At 41.6% G+C, this 22484-nt stretch overlaps 1 protein-coding gene across 2 annotated transcripts in view; it reads right to left on the bottom strand.

Annotated features, from left to right (window-relative positions):
- Positions 1 to 4960: 4960 nt before the first annotated feature.
- Positions 4961 to 22484, bottom strand: part of RGS20 (regulator of G protein signaling 20) — a 34765-nt gene continuing 17241 nt past the window's right edge. Inside the window, exons 1-5 of one of the 2 annotated variants that reach the window (XM_041412792.1) lie at positions 21092 to 21190; positions 12289 to 12437; positions 8127 to 8213; positions 7063 to 7297; positions 4961 to 5862 (exon numbers count right to left, since the gene is read on the bottom strand). In XM_041412792.1, the coding sequence (XP_041268726.1) occupies positions 5674 to 5862; positions 7063 to 7297; positions 8127 to 8213; positions 12289 to 12437; positions 21092 to 21190 (759 nt within the window). In that variant the 3' untranslated portion in view covers positions 4961 to 5673. Of the gene's footprint in view, positions 5863 to 7062; positions 7298 to 8126; positions 8214 to 12288; positions 12438 to 21091; positions 21191 to 22484 lie in introns of those variants that run through there. The other variant, XM_041412791.1, reaches the window with a different exon arrangement.

Below are 22484 nucleotides of genomic sequence, written 5' to 3'. Positions count from 1 at the left end.
TGCAAGTGGGAATAAATTATTAAAGTTATGATCTTTTCCGTATGAGAAATTATATAAATGCTGCTTTTTTAGAGTTTGCTTTTTAACAGTGCATGTTTAGAAATATTTGCAAATGTGTTTCCAAGGAAAAACATGTCAACATCTTTAGAAGAGATTAAATTCATTAAATCTAATTTTATGTTACTTAATTTGTTAGTTTGGGGCTGAGGAGGTCTATTTTGGCACTGTATAAATTATTCATGAGGAGATGGGAAGAGTGTGCACAGCTCCTGGAAAATAAATTCCTTGAATGTAAAGGAAAACCAAGTTTTTCTATGTTGAATGTTTTTTGTGTGATAGTGGCAACCGTAACAAGTGAGTTGGAAATAGTATGAGGACACTTGAACTTTGGGAGACAAGAACTGTTTGGTTAATACTTGATACAGCAAGCTTTTCCAGTCAGCTTATGCAAGGAAGTGTGGCTTTTCTGCTGAAGGGTAAAAATTATTAAAATAGAAGAAGTTGTTTACAGTCTATTTTTTTAGGCAGAAAATTGCTTAGCATCTAAAGTTTCTTGAATAGCTTTTTATATATAAACATTTTAACTCAACTTATGCTAATGCCTTTTAGCAAATATTTTTTTGTACTAGCAGTATGGGTTAATTTTTAGCCTGTGTCTAGGTAGTCATTGGCAGGATTGCTTCCTAAGAGTTACTAAAAGATTTTTTTTTTTCAAGTTGTTGAGGACAACAAACCAATTAAAGATGTTTACTATAAATCAGAGTGCTTTGTTTGGGGACCTTTGTGAAAGAACAAGTCCAAAAAATTGTGTTAAAAATGACAGCAAATTGGATGCCAAGTAGACCTAAATTTCCACAGCTGTTTCTAGCATACATATACAGGGCAGGCAGTGGCTGGTTTGCATAACCTTCCTCACACTGTGTCCTTTGACCTTTGTGTCTGATTGTGACACTTAGAAGAAATATCTTTTGATAAAATGTAGTAATTGTTTTTCTGTAGTTACCAGATCATATCTGGACTATATTAAAAGAACCAGAACTGTGGTAGCACTTTCTGTGATGCAGGTATATCCAAGCTGAAATAAAGGAGTTGAAATAAAATGTGATTTCACCTGATGATACCTGAGCAGCAGCCTTCATCCTTCTCTCCTCTGCCCCTATGGTAAAAAGAACCTTTTCTTTTGCCCAGTGAAAGATGGAGTGCAACAATTAGATTTAAAAATGCGTCTGTTCTGTTAGTGTTTTATTTTGGTTACCCAAATCCAAAGAAAAAAACTTTCCAGTACTGATCTTTGGATGGACCTCTGTTTAACAGAATTTAACATGCTGCAGTTTTCACAGCTGTCTGAAATTGCCCTCCTGTATCCAAAAGGATGCAAAGGTGGGGCTGGGACTGTCTCATTTCTCCCGCTGGCTGGCTTGTCTACTGGGCTGTCGTTGTGCTATGACTGACCTAGTACACTGGGGTATTTCATGCACTTAACATGCCAGCAGAAGTGGCAATGAATCTCTCCATCTAAGAATAGCAGGTTCGGTTATTACCTTTATGGAACTTGAATCCTCTCAGATGGAATAGAATTGTTACAATTTAAGGTAGTTTGTACAAAATTCTGATTGAAAGAGGAGACCACATTCCTTCTAAAGTGTGTGTGTGTTCTTTTATGGATCCAGTCTTCTGTAAGTAAGGCTAGAGGATCCTGCTGCTCAGAAAACACAACATCTGGATCCTTCATTAGAAGACATTTTCTCATATATAATACATTTGCTCTTATATTCTGTTACCTCGTTCAGGAAAAAGTATGAGTTTTAAACTATCTTTACTTAATGGTTCTTTTTGACTGTCACTAAGCAGAAGAGAAATATCTGCCCAGTGATCTTGGCTTTTGTGAATCCAAAGAAGGGCCTAGTTTTTATCCAGAGTTAACGATTCCGCTTGTGATCACATGTGTGAATTTTAAATTGAAACTCACAACCCTTACCAGCCTAGACAGGACTTAATTCATCAACATGAAGTCTTCATTCTGTAAAATGTGGTTGTATTACCTTTCAAACACATGCCTCTGGAAATAGATCTTGAAATATTAGTCATTCATATAAACAAACCTGAGGAGTTTTACTTCTTTTAAGCACAATTTTATACAGCTGTATATTGGCTTCTCTTTCACTAGATCATCACTAGTCTTGAATTCTTTTACCATTTCAAAGAGTTTGGGGTTGATTTAGTTACAACATTAACATAAAAAATGCTCATAATGTCATTGAAACACTCGTACCTTTTATGGCAGAAGACACATATTCTTAACTGCTTACAGCAAAGTTGTTTAAAAATTACTTAACGTTGTGATACAATAGCCTTTCTCATCACTTTATCTTTTTTCTGATATCCTTTGTAATCAGAAACTGCTTAAGTACATGATGCTTATGTGGTGAATTTTAATCTAACTTTATATGGTAGAGCCCTTCAGAAAGTTTTTTTTTTTCTCCATTTGTACTGTGCTAATGACTTTGGAATTTAAAGGTCACTGTAAAGCACAATATGTTGGCTGAAGGAGCCCATGCAATTTTAATAGTGCTTAGCAGGCTGGTGAAAAGAGCAGTCTTTAACAGTATGCATGTTCTGTGGGAGTTACTGCTTTATGATGTGCAGACATTGAAGGAAGAATGCCAGTGGACTGGAAAGTTGTTACAGCTTAATGATATCCTGCAGTTCGATAAATGCCAAGGCAAACCAACCGTGCTCATTTTCAACCTAGGATAAATTGTTTTTGTGATAATTTCTTACATGATTAAATAATGTCTTATGTCAATATGATTATTTTCTCTTGCTATTCATGTAACAGCTTGTCTATGGAAGCTTTTCCTTTTCAGTGCACTTTCTTTTGCCCTGAGAAGTTTATGCACCATGAGCAGGTATATAGCAATGAAATGTAATTAAAAATTTGTTGTCTGTGCGGGTGGGTTTTTGTTTTCATCTTCCCTCTCCCCCCCACCCTTTGTCTCCATGCTGTCAATTAAATCCAGCATTAATCAACCTCAAAATAAAAATATATTTAAGGGAGTGGCTGTTTGGGTTTTTAGGAGATATTCTCAGGATGTCTAGGGATCAGCATTCTGCCACAGGTAGTGGGTATAAGCTTAAGCCTCATGCACAGCATGTAGATTTGTTAAGATATTTCAGGAAAGAATGCACATTGCAAATGTCAACATATTGTAATGCAGAAGTAATATTGCACAGAGAATGTTAATTACTTAGAAGTTGTGGCACATGGAAAACAAGTTTAGAAATTATTACTTTCTTTTTTAAATAATTTAATGTTAACCATAAAACTCCCCAAACTTATATAGTTTTCTCTTCCCTCTAACTTCATTGCATCTTTTTTTTTTTTCTTTTCCTTGCAGAATAATAGAATATATTGTTTGATATGGACTATGAGTGTTCAGTCTGTCTCCAACTTTTAATAAAGTATCTTTGCAGGGAAGAGAGATAACTTAAATCCTCCATTTTGTGAGGTGACATGCTTTCAAGTTTGTTTTTTATTTTATGTGTGCATGTGATCTTTCCACCAAGCTGAATTTGACCTAGGTAAACTTTATTTGTCAACTTGGAGGTTTAGAGCACTCCTGCCCACTCTGATTAAAACATACCGTGTTGTCTGTTTGACTGCAAGCTCCTCATGAGTGCTGCCTTTTGAAGATACCTTGTTTGTTTTGTTGAAGTTACTACTTGCATTGTAATATTTCACATAAACTGAAATTGTATTGATAGAGCCTTGGGTGTGTTAAATAGAATTCAGCTGATGTAAGCAGCACTGATAGGTTAAGCAGTGGCAAACACTCACTGAACTGTGTCTTTAGTGGTGTATGGAAGGGTTTCCTCTTAACTTAGTCACCCAACACTCTGCTACAGCAGGAAAAAGCACTTTGCTTGCTCTCTCTAGTTTTTTTGGTTTACTTTTTTGTAATGTTGAATAGTGTTTTGGTGTTGGAAGGAGATGATGAAAACTGGTCATAGATTCATGAATGAATTGGGTTGGAAGGTACCTTAATCTAGTACCATCCCCACTGGCAGGAACACTTTCCTCTAGACCAGGTTGCCCATCCAGGCTGGGTTGAACCGGCCCATAGCAGTGATAAATTACCATGTACCAGCTCTTCTTCTGTGGTGCTGTGTACTGAAAAAATCAAATCATTATGTGCTTCAAAATGCAAATGCAGTAAGGGCACAACATGTCACCTGCCAAGTGCATTAAGAAAACAATTAAATTGATCTCTTAAATTCTGTTTTGCTCTTCCCATTTATTTTTTTTTAGAGAAAGTTCCCATTTTGTATTTTCCATAGTGCTGGAATTAGGCAAAGAGTAGGTTTTGGAAAGGCTACAGTACACATCACTGAACTATATCTGGTGCTCCTTTCTGGGGTATTTTTTTGTGTCTTTCTGTTTCCCATATGTCTTTTTCCAACCTATATGTGTCATTTGGCTCATTTAAATAAATACACAGGGAAAAATACAATTCAGTGGAAATCCACTATAAACTCCAGAGTTTAATGTAGTGGAATTGTAGTGAATCATGTAATTTAAAAGAAAGAAGACATTAGAATAACAGATCTACAGATAGTTTCTGTGGATTCAGCTTGCTTTCTTCCTAGTATTTCCTGTGATTACTGATTTTGAGATACGGCCAGGAATTAAGTGTAATGCTTTGGGTATACTGTAAATGAACATGGTTTATAACTGGATAGAGCTGGTGCTGTTGGACAGTCTGAAATACTGCTGTATCAGAACACAAGTTCCATCTTCCTGCTTTTATTGTGTGTATATCAGTAATGGAAACCTTACAAAATCTGTCAGGGAATGGGAGAATTTCGTATTTACAAACCCAAGCTGGCTGAAACAGTCGTCTTCTTGGGAGCAAATAGTGAAGGGGTTTACAAACACCTACTGAGGGAAGAGAAAAATATGTGAGAATTCTTGTGCTTTATTTTGGAATTTGAATGCCCAGACTTGTCTTCCTCTGAAATAAATAATTTAACTTTATGAACTTTAATAAAGGGAACTTAATGCTTTCAGCAGATTCTAATACTAAAATAACAATTCTTCAGAAGAGATTTTTTTTATAAGCAGCATTATTTCAATCACTAACTTTCATAAACTTGAGATTTCCATGCCAATTTCCATTAGTGCACCATTTATGCATTAAATATACCAAAACAAGTGGAGTGTACCTATGCTAGGTGTGATGGCACTGCCTAGAGTAACACAGTATTGACTAATATTTTTACTTTGGTCACAGTGTGGATGGGGCAACTGGTTTGATTCTCAAGAAAATTCTAACACTCCACTTAAAAATCAGTTTCATGCTCAGTTGTACCTCAGACATAAGTTGTAATAGCTTTGTGTCTAAATTGTCTGCTGTGTTTCAAAAATACTGCATTTTTTGAACGATGTTTCTTCTTCATTCTCTTAATTTCCTTTTGCAAAGTAATACTAAATTTAATCAGAAACTGTACTTAGCTGATTGTGTCAGAGCTTTGTGCGGATTTAAATTATTCAGTCTGTAGTAAAACTTGCCTGAGTTATTTTCAGGTAAATATCTGATTAATTCTAAATTCCCTGTGGATTTCTGTAGCCCAGAGTCCTGTCTGTTTTAAAATAAATACATGTAAGAAAAAATTCTATGCTTCAATGGATTTTTCAGACAAGGACTGAAGCAAGTCCTTATAAATAGCAGAGTTCATAAACCGTGGGTAAGAGTCTCTGTGCATTAAGGTATAAATTTGAAGCTGTGCATCATCAAAGGTGTGTTGTGAGGGTTCCAGCATATTTCGGTTAATAACTTCTCTTACTCTGGAGTCCAGACTGACCTGCGTATTAAAATAGAAAGTAATGTAAATAATAGTGGTGAATAGTACAGGTGGGGTCTTAGTTTTGTTTCATTGGTTGAAAAAGCCATCTTTTTTAAGCTGGTGTCCTCCAAGACTGTAAAAATTGCTAGATAAACTTTTGCAAAAAATTATTCTGTAAATATTTGAATGGAATCCTATCTTGAGTATGGGTAATGTCCTCACTGAGGTACCTTATTTGAACAAGGCTGTCTGCAATCCCATTATTGCTGAGACCGATGGGTTATTTCCAGACCAACTTCCTGCTCTGTAGTAGAGAGCATTTATAATTTTTGTGACAGTTCATTTCCTGGAGAGTTGGTGCTGTTGTAAAGAGACTGAGTTTGGAGTAAGAGTATGACGCAGGTGGACAGTGTAACCTGGGAAGCTCTTTCTTAATCAAATTGCTGTTAAAAAGCAGAGTTGATGTGAACCACAGGTAGGGCTATATAGTGATTCCTTACAACATGCAGTAATGTAATTTTTTTTTTTCTTCAGGTCCTATGTGTCTGTAGAGAGCTATTAGTATTGCAGGAACAGACTGGGTAGATTTAAACAGCATTTTTATAAGTACATAAGTATAGCTGGCACAAAAAAAAAAATTAAATTGCAGTTTTGCAAGGATGTTGAAAGGTTTAAAATTCTAGCCTGCTTGGCAGGATTATATTCAAACTGTACTGAGGTGTCTTTGAAACTTGACATATTTGCTAGCAGCAAAGTAGTTTTGAAAATTTTGGGGAAGTCATTGTGTTTGTTCTATGCTATATTTTGTCAGCTGCTCTGTGAGAAATGTGTCTTTGAAAATGACATTTTATTTGTAGTTACTGTGCTTTTGGAGAAACGTATACACCCTCTTCTGAGTGTAATGAGAAAAGGACTGATTTGTCCAGCAAATAAAATTTGAGTTGGGCAAGGATAATGTGATCAGCCATATATTTGTGCCTCAAACTAAGAATTCCACATCAGCATGACAGGGTAGCATAGGAAGAGCTTCCTTACAACCAGTGAAAGTAGTTTTGACCATCTCACCTTAATGATGGTTGCTTTCTTCCCCTAAATATCTATTTGATGGAACGTAGGGGGTGGGGGAGGTTCTCCCTGAGTATTGCTGTAGCTTTAAACACATGTTAGAACTATCTGTGCAAAGAAACATCAAAGATTGTATTAGGGAAAGCAATATACCTCCTTCGGAGAAAGGATAGAAATATAATCTTCATAAATGAGTCTTGCTTTTTCTTCAATGACGCTTTTGTTGGATTCTTGTTTTAGTTCCTCACAGGCCATCCAGAAAAGCATGTTTTCCTCGCTGAATTCTGTTCGCAAAAATTCACGAAAAGCATTTCTGCCAGCTGGAGTAAGCATCAACTTGTCAAATGATTGAGCCCAGGCATTTACTTCTTCAAGAGTGGGAGCAGGGCTTAAGGAGGAAGAAGAGCAAAAGGAGAGAAACAAATGATTGTTACTCAAGCTGTTTGTAGCTGGCAGGAGGCATCTGCCATCGCAGTGGAACAAAATTGTGAGGTTCATGGGGTTCTGGTTCCTCACTACCCAAGTGCAAACTCATGTAAGCACATTTATAAGATGTTTTTTGAAAGTGTGCTTATCAAAAGCTCTGATGCAGGTGATTGCCTCTGCTTTGATGCAGAAATTGCAGTTTACTGCTCAGAGTAATTGCAACAAAGAAGTACCCATGCAACAGCTAGACATTTTTTCTATCCCTAATATTCCTTGTTAAATTATAGTTAAAAATTGAAAGTACATATAAAGAAGCAATGATTCAAACACTTTGAAAGGTGTCCACCTGTATGTTACCTTTTTGCATGTGCTTTTACCTGTTTGAGCCTTTCTGAAGAAACTGTTGCCTGACTTTTGGGAGGTTTTAAGCTCCAGTTTATTATTTTTGTAAGGCTGAGCGCTGCTGGTTAAGCTCATTGTACCTTTGCTGGATGGGAGCAGGGTGTATTTTTAAATTATTTCAGGAAAAAGGGAGACAGTTTACAATGCTGGTTTTAATTTGTCCTGGGAGTGGGGATGTGCTTACGTGCTGCATATAAATGAAGTAAAATATTATAGATGAGCCCTTTGGTTCATTAAAAGGTAAAAAAACAGGTGAATTGCAAATTGGGTGTAAATGACAAGTAGATAATAGTTATTTTCATATTTCAGGTAAACCATTGCAATTACTTAGTATGGTTTGTTGGGTTTGTTTCATTTCAGCTTGACAGAACACTTAATAAAGACCATACCTTTCCTCACAGTTTGGAATACCCTCTGCTTGGAGTTCATGAGATGTTCTCCTTGCTCTCTCTTCTTCTTGATTTCTAACAGTAAGACTGCAAAGTAGCAAACAAAGTTTTAGTCAACTTTATAGAGAAAAAGGCTGAACATACACCAGATACTTTTCCTTCTATACTAAAAAAAATAATTCTAAAAGGACAGAAGCTAATGATAGGCACATTACCCACAGTTACATTCTGACCTTATTTTTACAATTGTATAAACCTTGGGTGTAGCTGAATGCTGTTTAATATTCTATAATACAGATTTTCTACAGAAGGAGCATAGTTCCATAAAATATTTCAAGTTCAAGGGACCCATAAGGATTGTCAGATCCAATTCTATATATGTGTGTATATCTATCTATATATATATTTATTTATTTATATACACACAAGTGTAAATGGAATGTATGTATACATGCATACCCTTTGTCACATACCAAATCTATTCTCCATTGATTTTTATACTGTGTATGCTCAGTGCAATGCTTTGACTTAAGCTGGATCTGATGCACTGGTTTTATGTGAGTTAAGTTTCAAGGTAGGTGGGTTTGGATTTGTTTGTTTGCATTTTTTTTCACCTCAGTTGTGATGAGGGCCAAAACTCTGGTTTGGAGTGGTGATACCATGTCACAGGAAAGCCAGAGTTCAGAAGCAGGACACAAGATGTAAGAGAGCTAAAGACTTCTGTATTTGGTGTTGGAAGGGTAAGCATCTTTCAGAGTTCAGATGTAGATACAGGCAGATTTTGTGGTGATTGATTGCATCTTAGAAAATTGTTAATACATGCATCAAAATGTGAGGTCTGGAGCACAAAGAGCAAATCTATAATTGCTGAATATAATTTTGAGTGTGTGTGAATAGAAACACTTGATTGTAGCATTACAGAAACAAAGTTTGCTGCAATCACTAGTGACCACTGAGAGTTTTTTATGTCCTTCAGAAGAGTAGCTGTGAACTCCTGCTTCTTTCATCAAATGTTAGATAAGATAGCTCTAGTTTTAAAAAATTTCTTTTGTAGTTGTAGATTATTCATTTTAATTTGAAACTGGATTTGAAAATATAATTTTTTTTTTTAGGGAGTGGGGACTACATTCCAGTTCATCCAGGCTATGGCAGCTTAGTGAGAAATGCATGTGCATACACACATGCCGTCATATAATCTGTAAAGCTGCTTAAAATGTGTCAAGAATAAAAGGTCTCAGTGTTTTTTATATTTTATCTTGGCTTTGTTTATATGAAATGGGCCCTCCAGCTGAAACAAGGCAACACAGTTGCTATAACTTCTAGGGAAATACTAAACTTAATTTCTTCATTTGTATCTTACCTTTCTTTGATGCTAAGGTTCTAAGTTTTGCTGCCTTAATCCCTAAGAATCTCATTTATCTCGAGGAAGGTTTTTTGTTAAACCAGTGGATTTTTCTGCCTGTTTTGCATTCTAAACTCTTGGCCAAGTCTTATTTGCAGCCTTATTATTTACTGGGCATCCCCTTCTCCGTCTTTGTCTACTGTTAGTCCGTAATCTGCAGAGACCTGCTTTTCTCTTTGCTACGGCAGTCCATGTGTTGAAGATATAGGAAAGCTTTTGTATTTGCTAAGGTGGAGGGCAGATAGTTCATTGGTTTGAACATATGGTTCAGATATTGCTGAAAAAAAAGTGTTTGCACTATGTCAACTTACCTTTTCAGAAAAAAAAAAAAAAAAAAAGAGAAAAATGTAAGTAGTAATGCTAGTTCTTTGTTAGGTTATATGGGTCTTTACTACCCTTTTTACCTGTGGTTCTGGCCTTTTTTGAATATGTAAAGTGATATGTATTCTCACACACAGACAAGAAGTGATACTCTTGTCAGAGCTATTTTTGAATTGAGGGGAACCAACAGATCCAGCAGAAAGGAATATGGTCTTATGGGATAATGCACAGAAAAGGAAAAAGACCAAAGAAATAACAAAAGCCTCCCTAAGAGAACATGCCATGCTTCAGAAAATTACTTACAGGCAGGCTCTTTCCCTAGAAATGTACAAGTAAACAATAAAGAGACTAGTGCAATAGTGTATCCTCTCGGGATCTGGGAGAGTAACAGGCTGGAGGCTTGGGTTTGACTGTAGGAATGAACACAGGCTCTGAGCATCCAGCTGAGACTCATTTCAGTTCATTCTGAATCTACTATTAAGAATATGCTGAATATTGGATGTTCAGCAGCTCAGCAGCATGACTCATGGAGACTGTTATTTTTATTTCTATTCATAATCTTTCTGTTCCAAGAGCTTAGGCTATTTTGAGGAAATGGTCTATGAATGGGGAACATAAATAGCTTAATTACGGTTTGTTTTGCATTTCTTGCTACTAGAAAACAATTGTTTCAAAAAGAAAAAAAAAAAGAGAAATTATTTTAAAGCTGAAACAAGCTACTCTGTTTCTGAGCCTGTATTGGTTTCCCAGATGATTCTGAAATGCAAATAGGAATTTTAAGCATCATGAAATTTGGGTACTTTCACAAACCCTATTGAGTAAATTGCTTTCTTTGAATTGTTTGAATAGTGAGATACACAGAAAATGAGCGTCCTGTAAAATATCAGGTAAAATGGCAAAAAAAGCACACTTTATCAACAATTTAAAAGGTATAATGCAAATTTTGTATACCATGACAGTAGATAAATGTGTCTTATTTTTTCCTTTAATGGAAAAATATTTTTGTGTAATGCAGCTCTGGACTGAGCCACTTGCAGTTGCACTGGACAGCTGTTGAAATGGCATTGGAATTTGTATGGGATGCCTTAACATAGATGCAATAGGTCACAAACTGATCCTGTACAGGCAGAGTGTTAATGTCTCTCTAAATTCTACCTTAGTTTATCTCTAAGCACCTGCTGAAAAGCTTGGTAGGATCAGAGCCAGAGTTCTTGGCATCTCACAAAAAACCCCAAACCTCCAAGCAGCATTTTGTCCTTGCAAAATGTTCACTATTTGCATTAGGGAGGGCAGAATCTTGTGTGTCTTGGCTTCTGATGAGCTGAGTACCAGGGAAATGATCAATCTGCTCTTCCCTTGCCTTCTAATGGTGCTCTCCAAAGCATTTGCCACAAGGTGCTATTGGAAAACAACATTAGTGGAATAGATTCCTAGCCCAGGCTGTAAGGTTATTTATGACCACTTCCCATCACCTCGGTGCCAGGTTTGCTTGCTCTGAAGTGTTTATGTGGTGGATAGTGAACTTCTGAGAAGCATTCCACTTGCTGTCAGAATGTTGGCTAAACTCCATGGCTGTTTTTGTTTATTTGAATACAAGTTCTACTCTCACCCATGAAGTAACACTTTACCCTAACCAGATACAGGGCTTTTGAGTATGGGAAGATTTACTTTAGTTTAGAATGAAATCACTTGGATCTGGAGAGCTGGTAAGAAAGTGAAGGTGAACACATTGTTAATTTAAGGAATCGAGTGATTCCTCCTCTTTTGCTTTGATTGATAAATTTTCTTCCTTAACAGGAGTGGGACTTTTGTAATGGGAGGTTTTCGGAATTTTTTTCTGCTTAGCTCCTCGACTCCAGCAAATACCCACATTGTTTAAGGTTTCTGGTCCCAGTGATTATCTTGATATGATTTGCAGGTGCCATGAGCTGGCAATACTAATTAATGACAACAGATCCAGTTACCTTCAGGAGAAGAGAAGTGCTGGGCACCTGCTTATTCATTTTCTGACCTACAAATCCTTCCACCTTCTCCTAACTCCATTTAACACCTTTGGTGCTGTTTGTCAAGGCCCAAATCTACAACTAAAGCTCTGACATATTCTGGTATTGCTTTCAGTTTTTAGTGGGACCCTTGGTGAAACTCAGTGCTGAGGAGACCCTGTCCACCACAAAACAGACATTACACAGTACTGATAAAAAAGAGCAATAGAGATACTGTACAGATATTTCTTTTAAAATCTGTTATTTCAATGGCAGGGCAAAGAATGATTAGACTGGAGTAGAGGGTTGTGTCTAGTAGTAGAGCACAGCTATCTCTTTGTGTCCGGGATCTGCAGAATTATACAAGTGTTTTCTTTGGCCTGTGTTGTCCTGTGCAGAAGCTATGTGTCCCTTCCTTGCTATTCTGTTCCCTAGAGGCTTGAATGAGAGGGGTTACCATGAGCAGCTGCAGCAGCAGCACCAACAAAAGCAGCAGGCATTGGAGCCTCGATTTCCTGTGCTGAGCTGAGCCTGTGCAGCACCTGGGCTCTCCGGGGTCGCAGCCATCTGCCGTTTGCGGATCTCCGTCCTCTCTGATCCCATGGGCTGCAAGCAACAAAGGAAGGGGGAAGTAAGAAACATCTCTCTCTTTTTTCCTTTTTTGTTTGCTTTAAAAGTCTTACCCAGAAGTGCTGAAGGCCACAGCCTCAAGGGAGCTGAAAAGCTAAGATTTTCCCCCCATGGAAGTTCTAAGGTGTTGAATCCTTTGGAAGAGTCACTCATTTAAGTGCTGTGGTGGAAGGCAAAGGGCTAATGAATTCTTCACATGCCTGGGAATGCAATGAGAGGGGAGTGGTGATGCAGAGAACAAAAGGTATGAGTGAGGAGTCTTGGAGAGCTAGAGCTCTTGGCACAGAGGTGGATCAGCCTAGGAGTTGAAAAGGGTTTCCTGAGGTTTTGACTTCAAGGCCGTCCTAAGGAAAATGTACAGAATAGAAGTAGTTAGGGCCTCTTTTCTTTTTTTCTTTCTTTCACCTGATTAGCCAACTCACAGGCTTCACGATGCTTGAGTGAGACACCTGAGCTCTCCTGAAATTCTGGCCTTTGGCGAATATTGAGGATGTCTCAAACCTGCTGGTTCCCTTTATAGCAAAGGGGGAAGGGCCAATGCTCATTTCTCCGTTGAAGGTCTGGCTGCCACAGTTTTTAAAAACTTTTTCCTCTTTGCTTCTGTGGAGGTGAGGAGGAAACAAAACTAGATGATAATAATTACATGGTTTTCACTGAGGCCCCCAACTGAAGACAGCATGAAACACTTTTTGGTGAATGCACTGGTTGTTGTTTTTTTTTTTTCTTGTACAGTTGCAGGAAGTGTTTTTGGAGACTGCATTTTGCAGAGTGTGCAGATAAGTGATGTTGATGAAATTACAAGTCCCCTTGAAGTCCCTCTTCGTTTCTGACCTATCTCTGAGCTTCACATTTGCTCTACAGCACTTAATAGTGCTCTCCGTGTTATGCTGAAAGTTGTGCCATATGTAAGTGACAGATGTCTTTGAGAGATGAAATGCTAGCTTGTACAAACATGAGTATGGCTTTCTTAATTTTATTTGTATTTGATTTCTGGATACATAGCTAGTCATCCCCCTGTGTCACGAGATCCCTTTTTGTGCAGGTTTGTTTCAGGTTGCTAAACTTTCTTTTGAGGCCATGACAATTGTAGGGGAACTAAAATTAGCTGCTACCAATTTTGAGGGTTTTTTAAAACTATAATATCAGACTTGAATCTAATGAGATAAATACTTGGGGTTAAAAGTTACTTTCCTTTCTAAAATATTCATCCAGGTTTAGGAAATGCTGCTGTTTTAACTTGAGGGGGAATATACGGATGGTGTCATGGACCCAACAGAAATGTCAGGAGAAGAAAGAATGTTATTTTGGCAGAGTGCAGCATTACATTTTGCTGCACTTTGGCTACTGTGGTTTTTTCAATGTTGAATTTATTTCTGTCTTGTAGAGCTTAATGGTTTTTGTATTTGTGAGAACCACCCACTCTCCCAAGAGACAAATGCATGACACGGTAGCAGAAGATGCACCTGTGTAGCAGGAGGAATAAAATACAAGAACAACAATATAGATAGAAACTACAACTCATTTTAAAACTCTGAAGGCCCAATATGACAAGCAATGCCTAAATGACCAGAAATAGAAAATCAGAAAAAATAACATAGCTTCCAACTGTCCTTCCCCAACCTTTCTTGTTTCAAAATGTGAAAGGATAACTGAAATGTAGAATGTATTTGTAGATTCAGATTTCTTCCTGTCAGCTTCACATGAATGGAATGAATAAGTATTCATTTCCTTCCAAATACCTATACTTTTTTAAAATGGAGCATTTTTGCATTTCTATTAGAGAGTGATAGCATATAAAACATTTTTGGAAGGATCAAATATCTAACAATATTTCAGGCTGCTTTGGACAGTAAACTATTGTTATTGATTAGAAAAATGTAACTTGGATTCAGACATGTGCTGTTTATATAGCCTGATATATCCACTCTTACTTCTGAGATAATTTATGTTCACACATTCATATCTCTAATTTGTATTAATAATGAGTTAGCCTGGGCTAAACATGATCCAGGGCCCATGTTACAGGATGGCAAGGTAGAGAGCTGAGCAGTGGTGCGGGTTATTACAGAGTTGTAGAAACTCCTTTGATGCACTTTGTATTAAGTCCCGTAGGACAAAACCATGTCAGGCTGGTCAGGTACACAGAACATGAAATAAGTGATCTATCTCAGCACTGTTCACCTAAATTCAGAAGAGCCTTATTTTATGTATGTAGGTATCTTTCTGCTGCTTCTAATATATCCAGAATTTCACTGTAGGACATGGAAGCTTTCCATCACACTTTGCTGCAGCCACCAGAGCTGTGTAATGAGCCTTGCCAGGCACTTGCTGGTTTGAGTTGTGCTGTGTGCAGGAATGGGTAGTAGATGTATCAATTAATCCAATGAATATTATTTGTAGGAATTAACAAAATTCCTTGCTCCTTTAGAGCACAGCCCACATTAGTAACAATTTAAGCAATCGCTTTATTGATTTGTGGATCTGTGGGAGTTGTGGTTATTATTTTGCCTTCAGTAGACTTCAGGCTCCTACAGGGCAAAAAGGAGAGGATGATTTTAGACCTCACAGTGAAAAGTTCTTCTATTCACGCAATTTTACAGTTGTTTGGGACATCAGATGTCCAGACCTCTCTGAAGGTGCTATAGGAATGAAAAAATTGTATGAGAACCCTCTGTACTGGATGTTCTCTGCACTTGGAGAACTGGAGTCTGCCTTCTCTGTCCCCACCATCTGGAGCAGCAATGTGCCTCGTTTGAAAATGGGTTAGAGAAGAAAACTCAGAGGATTAGAAAACTGGAGATGGACTGCTATCCTGTGCATGTTTTCTGAGGAATTCAAAAATGCTTTTAGGCTACTGATGGAATGATGTAAGATACCTTTAACCAAAGGTCTTCAACCCCTACCATCTCATGCTCTGTTTATACTCAGACTGGGTTCGATTTCAGCCAATTGCTGAGTATAACACCAATAGTCAGTAGGGTCTAAGTTTCCTAATATTGAATCACTGTGAGGAATAAAATCCTTGAATGGGACAGTCAATGTTTAGATGGCAAGAGGGGGTTCTGTTGCACAGGTCCTCATAGTGGTGGTGTTGGCTGGGTCACATGAGGCTCTGGGACGTGCATTACTGCTCGGATCCTACACGTAGCTGTCTCGTGTGCCTTGGGACCACTCCAGCACACGCGTTATCCATCACTGGTGATTGTCTGGAGCTACAAAACATCTTCTACCTCCCTAAATTTTGTACATGAATCCATCCTGCATGATCATTTTTGCATCTGCAGGAAGTTTCTTCTGGCTATGGACAAGTGACTGGCCACTTACAAGCCTCCTCTGACTCCCTGCAGTCTGTGCAGAACTGCATTGATTTTGTAGCTTTGGAGTTTCTGGATATCCTCCACCCTGGGTATTAATCAGCACACTGGAACATAAAGAAACTTTTCCAGGCAGTGGGTCCTGCCTGGAGGAATCCACAGAACCATCCAAATTCCACATGGAGAGTGCCAATTACTCAAATACTTAAATGAGAACATGGATAGGAGTTGAGATGATCAGCCTGTCTCCAGTTGGTTCATTGTTTCAAGGCAGTCTAATGTAGCATCTCTGCAGATGCCTAGGTGCAGAGTTTCTGATCTCCCAAGGAAAGAGATGTCCTTCTCTATATAATGATAACAACAAATTGAGTCCATTATAAAATTGTCCCTAAAGAGCAATGTAACAAAAACAGAGGAAAATTAATGGCACATGTTCTTGTTTTATCCCTCTAAATAGCATCTATGAATCATATAAAAAAGTATGGGCTTATATTATTGAATGCTAATAAGTAATTTAAAAAAAAAGTCCAAGGATTTAGGCAAGCATCAGAGATGCTACTTTTGACAATAGTGGCAAAACCACTGTATGCCTTAAAAGTAATGCTGAGGTGGTGAGATAAGAATGTCTGTCATAACTTTTCCACTCCAAAGCATACCTCTCTGACATTCAGATTATGAAGCATTTCTCATGTAACCTTATAAACATGAAGGAGCGTAAAGGTCAGGAGTGAAAATTATTTCCCTGGTTAAAAACACCTCAGGTGATATTTGGCTTAGTTGTAACATTTATAGTATTTGCCAATTTCTCAGCAGAAAGGTGGGCTACCAAGAAAAGAGCATTGCCAGAGGAGGAATATTTAAAATTTAAGCCACAAATTTCAATCTAAAAAAACACAACAAAACCTCAACCAAATAAAAAAAAAAGCCCCAAACACAGGAATATGCAGAAGATTGTAGACAAAACTTTATACTTTTATCCCCTTTATGCTAAAACACAATGATATTTTTTCAGCTCAGAGTGCAAAGATTCTATTACTTAAACTTAATTACTGATACTTAATGTTTCCTCCTTGTATACATTACAATCAGGCAAGTGTGCAAGCCTTTAGCTTGTTCTTGGGTCTGATTTGCATGGCCACAGCATGAAGCTTCCCCAGTAACTCCACAGCCTGGGAAGCCCTGTGCTGGAACACTAGCTGACAGCCACTTGGAGTGAGGGCACAGATGTGGATCATATAGTCCAGTTACTTTTCAGTAAATAACTGAGGCCTGGTCCAATCTCCACTAAAGCAATGAAAGCCACCTCTTGGTGTCAGCAAGCTTTAGGTGAGGTTATGTAGCTCTCACAGTTGCTGCTTTGACTTTGGATCCTCCCAGTGATGATAACCAGTGATTTGGAAGAGATTCTGTTCTTATCTACTAATGTCGTAAGAGGCTTGCAACTGGGGTCAAGTTCCAAATAAATCTCTAAATCTATTTTTTAACAATTCAGATATATTTGGGGCTGCAACAAACTCCCACTGAAGCCTGTGGCAGTTCATTGTCAGCTGAAATATGAACAGGAAACTTGATGCTCGTGCTTCTTCCTTTTCATTGACAAATGTGACAAGCAGGATTTCTGCATTAAGCAGTGTGCTATTTTAGTCAGAAAAGAATTCTAATATATGTTAATGAACTCACCCACACATATGCACATGCTTTAGGCATAGTTGTCAGATTGCCCACTTAGTAGGTTAAGAGCAAGAGCTCCTCGAAAGTTACCTTGTATTATTGGAGATTTGGCATATTGTAGTGGGGTGTCTGAAATTGTTGAGAGTTTGTGACTGCAAGACAGAAGTTAGCAGAAAGGAGACTGGCAGCACATGGAATAAACCAACTTTTTATGTCACTGCTGTGCCTAAGCCTGTTAAAGGCTTCAGTGGATAAAGTTGCAAGTAAAAGTTGCCCTGTAACTAACAGCTCTGGGATCTAAGCCTGTTAAAGGCTTCAGTGGATAAAGTTGCAAGTAAAAGTGTTGTCCTGTAACTAACAGCTCTGGGACGCACTTTCATGTCAAATGTCCAGAAACTGAGTACCTTTGCTTGTTTTACTTAATTTATTTTTTCCTGAGGAGCAGCAGCTCAGAGGAGACAAGTTCATCTATCCAGCTTAAAGCATTGCTTTCCATTTCAAAAGGAATGGCTGAAAGGGTATCACACCCACACAGTAAGAGGTAGATGGTGCCTTGGTCATGTCACCTGTCACGGGTGTTTTTCTACCAATGCCTTAGATGTCTTCTGCTCCTCTTTCTTTGGTATTCAGTTCTGCGCAGTTGGCCACCACGAGGCCACTCTCTGCAAAAACTTCCTGCACTAAAGCCTTTCTCTGAGTAAAATATGAGTTTCCTGTTAGAAACCTAGTTACTTGGGGCTTCAATGGGATTTTTGTGGGGGCTTTGTTTGTGTTTGCTTATTTCTTTTTTAGAGAAATGCCCTATATCTCCTCTGGATAATGAATTTCTTTAGTTTGGATTTTATCACAAGAGACTTCATTGAAAATGTTACTCTAATGTGTAATTAGCAGGGTCACTGTCATTATTTCTCCTGGGAAAGACACAAAAGAATTACCAGTTACATAGAAAAAAGCAACAAAAGCAATCTGTTGTTTCTGTCCAGCTGATTAAGTGGATGCTATGACAGTGGGGCAGTATGAATACAGGTATGGATGTAACTTCATCCCAAGCTGAGTCCTTCACAAACTAGGTCACCGCAAACTGCAATTAAGTTAAATCAGTGTCAGGAACTTCTCTGCACAGCACAAGCTGTCAGCATCCCTTGCCTTGTCTTCTGTGGCAGCTGGGGTCAGCCTCAGTGGATGTATGTCAGTCACACTGACTGATCAACTCTCTTAGGAGAAAAAACAACACAAAACCCCACAGACTTCTCCAGTGCTGGGATTTTTACCACTGCTCCAACCCTGCTTTTGCTGGCTCTAATGTCAGAGAAAGTACCTGCTTCTAGTTATTTTTATGCAGCTTGTTTTAAGAAACAATAACATTAAAAAACAATCCTTCCTCCTAATATTTTACAAACCTCTCTACTATGCAGTGAAGCTGGTGCCTGCAGCAGTTTACTCTGCTCACTCCCATTATCTCCTTCTGAGCGCTTGGTTGCATTGTGCTTAATTATGAATGGCCTCCAAAAAGCCCGTTTTACTGTACTATGAAGTGACTCATATCACACAGAAGCTCTGACAACTCGCACCGGGTACTGGAGGCACATGGCGCTGTGTTAGTCAGTGACTCATTTCACATTGTACTCGGTGCTGAGATCTGACTCACATCGAACTGTGTGAGAAGCTGACTGACATTGTACTGGTCTGAAAGCTGGTTTGAATCGGGATGACTCACCCTGGAGTGCATTAAGCGGTGATTCACACACTGTTTCCTATTGATTCCGACTGTCGCGATTCACTTCGGGTTGTACTACGCTGGCATCTGGCTGCTCTGCAGGGCAGGCACTGTGATAGCAACCCTCTGCCTGCTGAGCTCGGCTGTAGTGCCAGCCTGCAGTGTCAGCCAGGAGGAGTAGTACCCAAGTCAATTTAATGCTGAAGGAAGGTCAGAATTTGGCTTAGCACACATTCACTTTGACCATGACACTTTCTGGGCTTCTTTGCTTCACCTGGCTCTGACAAGTTTTGAAAACAACAAGTGAGGAGTAATGAACCTGTAGCTAAGAATCCTCTTACTTCTGAATGCCAGGAGATCTCCAGTACTTCCAAGATTTGCTGTCTCCTTTGTAACTTCTCTTAGTGGCAAGAAGATGGGATGAATTTCTGTAAGTGACTGAGTACTGATAGTTGCTTAAATGCTTCGACTTCATCAACATTTGACCTGAGCTCCAAGAGACACAGGCTCCCTACAGTCTGAAAACTCCTCCCCAGTACTTTAAGCTCAGTCCTCAGACACCACGACTCAGTCTGTTCTAAGCAAGGGATAGAGAGGTGTATAACAGCATCGGTTTTGCTTCCATGATTAAGTATTTGGGACCCAGAGTAAAGATATCATAGTAAGTATTGATGTGAGGAGTAGATAAAGAAATTAAAGGGGAAATAAAGTAACTGTTCTATCACCTTTGAGCATTTTATAAAATACAGTGCTAGTTTTATATTCAGTTGGCTCTGAGTTTAGAGAGACGCTCCTGATTTTAACATGACGTTCCTAATTTTAGGAACCACAACAAGGAATCTCCTAGCGGATAATGATTCTGGTGATTCTGGCATTTAGTTGAACTGGTGTTTATTGCTTCTGGTCCTGCAATACAGCAGTGGTGTAGCTACCTCCACAGCCAACAGCTCTGCAGAGCACTGGATTAGATGCTGACATTCTGTTTGTGCAACAGAGGTACATGGAGACTCCTTGCCATTATGTCATAGTGACAAACGTCATATGAAAAGTTTTCATTTTACATTTTTCAACAGCAAAAATGAAATAGTGGAACGGTTTCATAAAGTAAATTACGCTGCTATTAAATTACTGTAGGTTCTTACTGGAGTCTACAAGGATAATCTTATTTCACTTTCTGTATTTGTGTCCAATTTTCGTTACCTGCTTTTTCTTACCCACTGGCATTATCTAATGACAGAGCTCAGGAAGAGCTATATCTTTTCTCTAAGGACGCTTGATGAGGCAGGCTGGCACTGGAAGTCTCTCTACAGAAACACTCGCCTGTTGCTGCTTCTCTCTCTAACTTGGCAGGGGAGCCCCGGGCCCCGAGAGCAGACGCACCGCGGGACCCCCTTCACGGTGGGGCGGGGGCACGGATGCTGCCTCATCTTCGTGAGACGAGGCAGAAGGGTCCCTGGGCGGGGGCCGAGCCGAGGTGGTGTTACCTGTCTGGGGCCAGGGAGGTGGCGCGGCCCGGGGTGCGATCCCGCCCCAGGGTGGGATCCTGACCCCGCTCCGGGAGCCGACCTCAGCCGGTTGTTACCCGGGCTCTGCGCTGGGAGCTCTTGGGGAAGGACGTGGTGCTGAGAGCCCGGGCGCAGGGAGCTCCCGGCTTGCAGCTCCAGACCCTCCGGGAGACCGGGGGAAACGCCTTTTGCGCCGAGTCCCTGCCGGTCCTCCCGGGGAGGGCGGCCACAGCCGCTGTCCCGCCGCGGCCGCGGGGGCCACCGCCGCCCGTCGTGTCCCGTCCCGCCCCGTCCCGTCCCGCTGCACCCGGGGCGGCTCCAGCTGCGGCACGGGGGTCGCGGCTGCCGGCGACGAGTCCGCGCCTGCCCGGAGCTCGGGCTGCCGTGCCCGGCTGCCGCCGAGCGGGACCGAGCGCTACTTACGGTGTCGGCAGCGGGGCCCGGCCGGGCGTCCTCCCACGCTTCCCCTCCGGTCCCGGCGGGCTGGGCGACCGGGAGCGGTGGCTCGCCAGCCCCACGCATGCGCCCGGCCCCGCGGGCTCGGCTCGGCGCGGCCGCGGGTGGGTTCGCCCGGCGTGGCTGGAGCCGGAGGCAGCGAGGCCGGCAGCTCCCGCTCCCCGCCCCGGCACGGCCCGACGGGGTGGGCTGCCGCCGGGTGGCCCCTGGCGAGGCGAACACCGGGGGCTGCTACGGCTCAGGGCCGGTTTGCAACGGGATTAAACACAGCAGCGCCCGCACCGCGGCGGCGGGCTGGGGAGGGCGCGGGGGAAGCCATGGGACGGGCGCCGCAGGGAGAAATGCCGGAGAGACCGGTGTGTGAGTGGAGCGTGTGTGTGCTTTGTGTGTGTGCGCTGATGGGAGGGAGTGGGAAGGGCTTGGAGAGGCGGCGGTGCCGCCGTGGGGCTCGGTGCTGGTGTTCTGTGCTCACAGATGCCTTAGGGGAGAGCCGGGCTTGTCAACCCGGCGCTGGAACGTGCCCGCATTTTAAGTAACTGCGTGTTAAGATACACGTCTTCCCTCCCCTAGCCGCCTGCTGCTTTCCAGCGGCGCAGGGCTCGCCGCCGCCGGGCTCTCCCGGGCTCGCCCTCCGTTCCCCGGGGCAGGCGTGACACGGCCGCGGCAGCCGCGCAGCGCGGCTCCGTGCGAGGCGTGTGCCGGGGGCCGCCGGGCTGGGCGCTCACCCCGCTCCTCGGAGGCGCTCTTAGGAACATCGCCACGTTTAGGGGATTCTCTCACCAATAATGACCCGCCGCCTCCACCCCCCGGGCAGCCGTCTGCTGGGATAAGGCTTAATGGGACAACTGCCGCTTGTTAGTACCTTCGTCGTTCCTGGGCAGACCGACACTGTCTTCCCATAAAACCAAGACCGATCCGGTGCGTGAACGCTCTGCGCGTTCCCGGTTCCCGGAGCTGGGCACCCGGTTGCCGTCGGGGCTGTTCCCTTCCCGCCCGCGCACCGGGTGCGGAGCAGGGCGGCAGCAGGAGCCGCCTCGCTGGAGCCAGCGGACCCGGGGGCGCTGGGGATGGCAGCTGGGACCAGCGGGCTTCGCTGTGGCACCCGGGGGCTTTGCCGCGGGAGCTCTCCCTGCGCCCCCGAGACTCCCACGCCGCTGCCGGCTGAGGGCACGTGGGCGGACAGCGGCTTCCCTGGTTCAGGGAGCAGCAGGAGGAGGAGGAGGAGGAGGAGGAAGGGGTGGACGCGGCCCCAGGAGCGGTACTCACGGCGCCGGGAGGCTCGGGGGCAGCGCGGGGCTGCGGCGGCGAGGCTCCGTGGCACGCCGGGCATCTCCGGCGCTCCGGGGGGAGGCGGCTGGGC

This window comes from Onychostruthus taczanowskii, unplaced genomic scaffold (assembly GCF_017590055.1).
Source record: "Onychostruthus taczanowskii isolate IOZ18803 unplaced genomic scaffold, ASM1759005v1 scaffold4, whole genome shotgun sequence".
Lineage (NCBI taxonomy): Eukaryota > Metazoa > Chordata > Aves > Passeriformes > Passeridae > Onychostruthus > Onychostruthus taczanowskii.
This window is presented reverse-complemented; position numbering and strand designations above follow the sequence as displayed.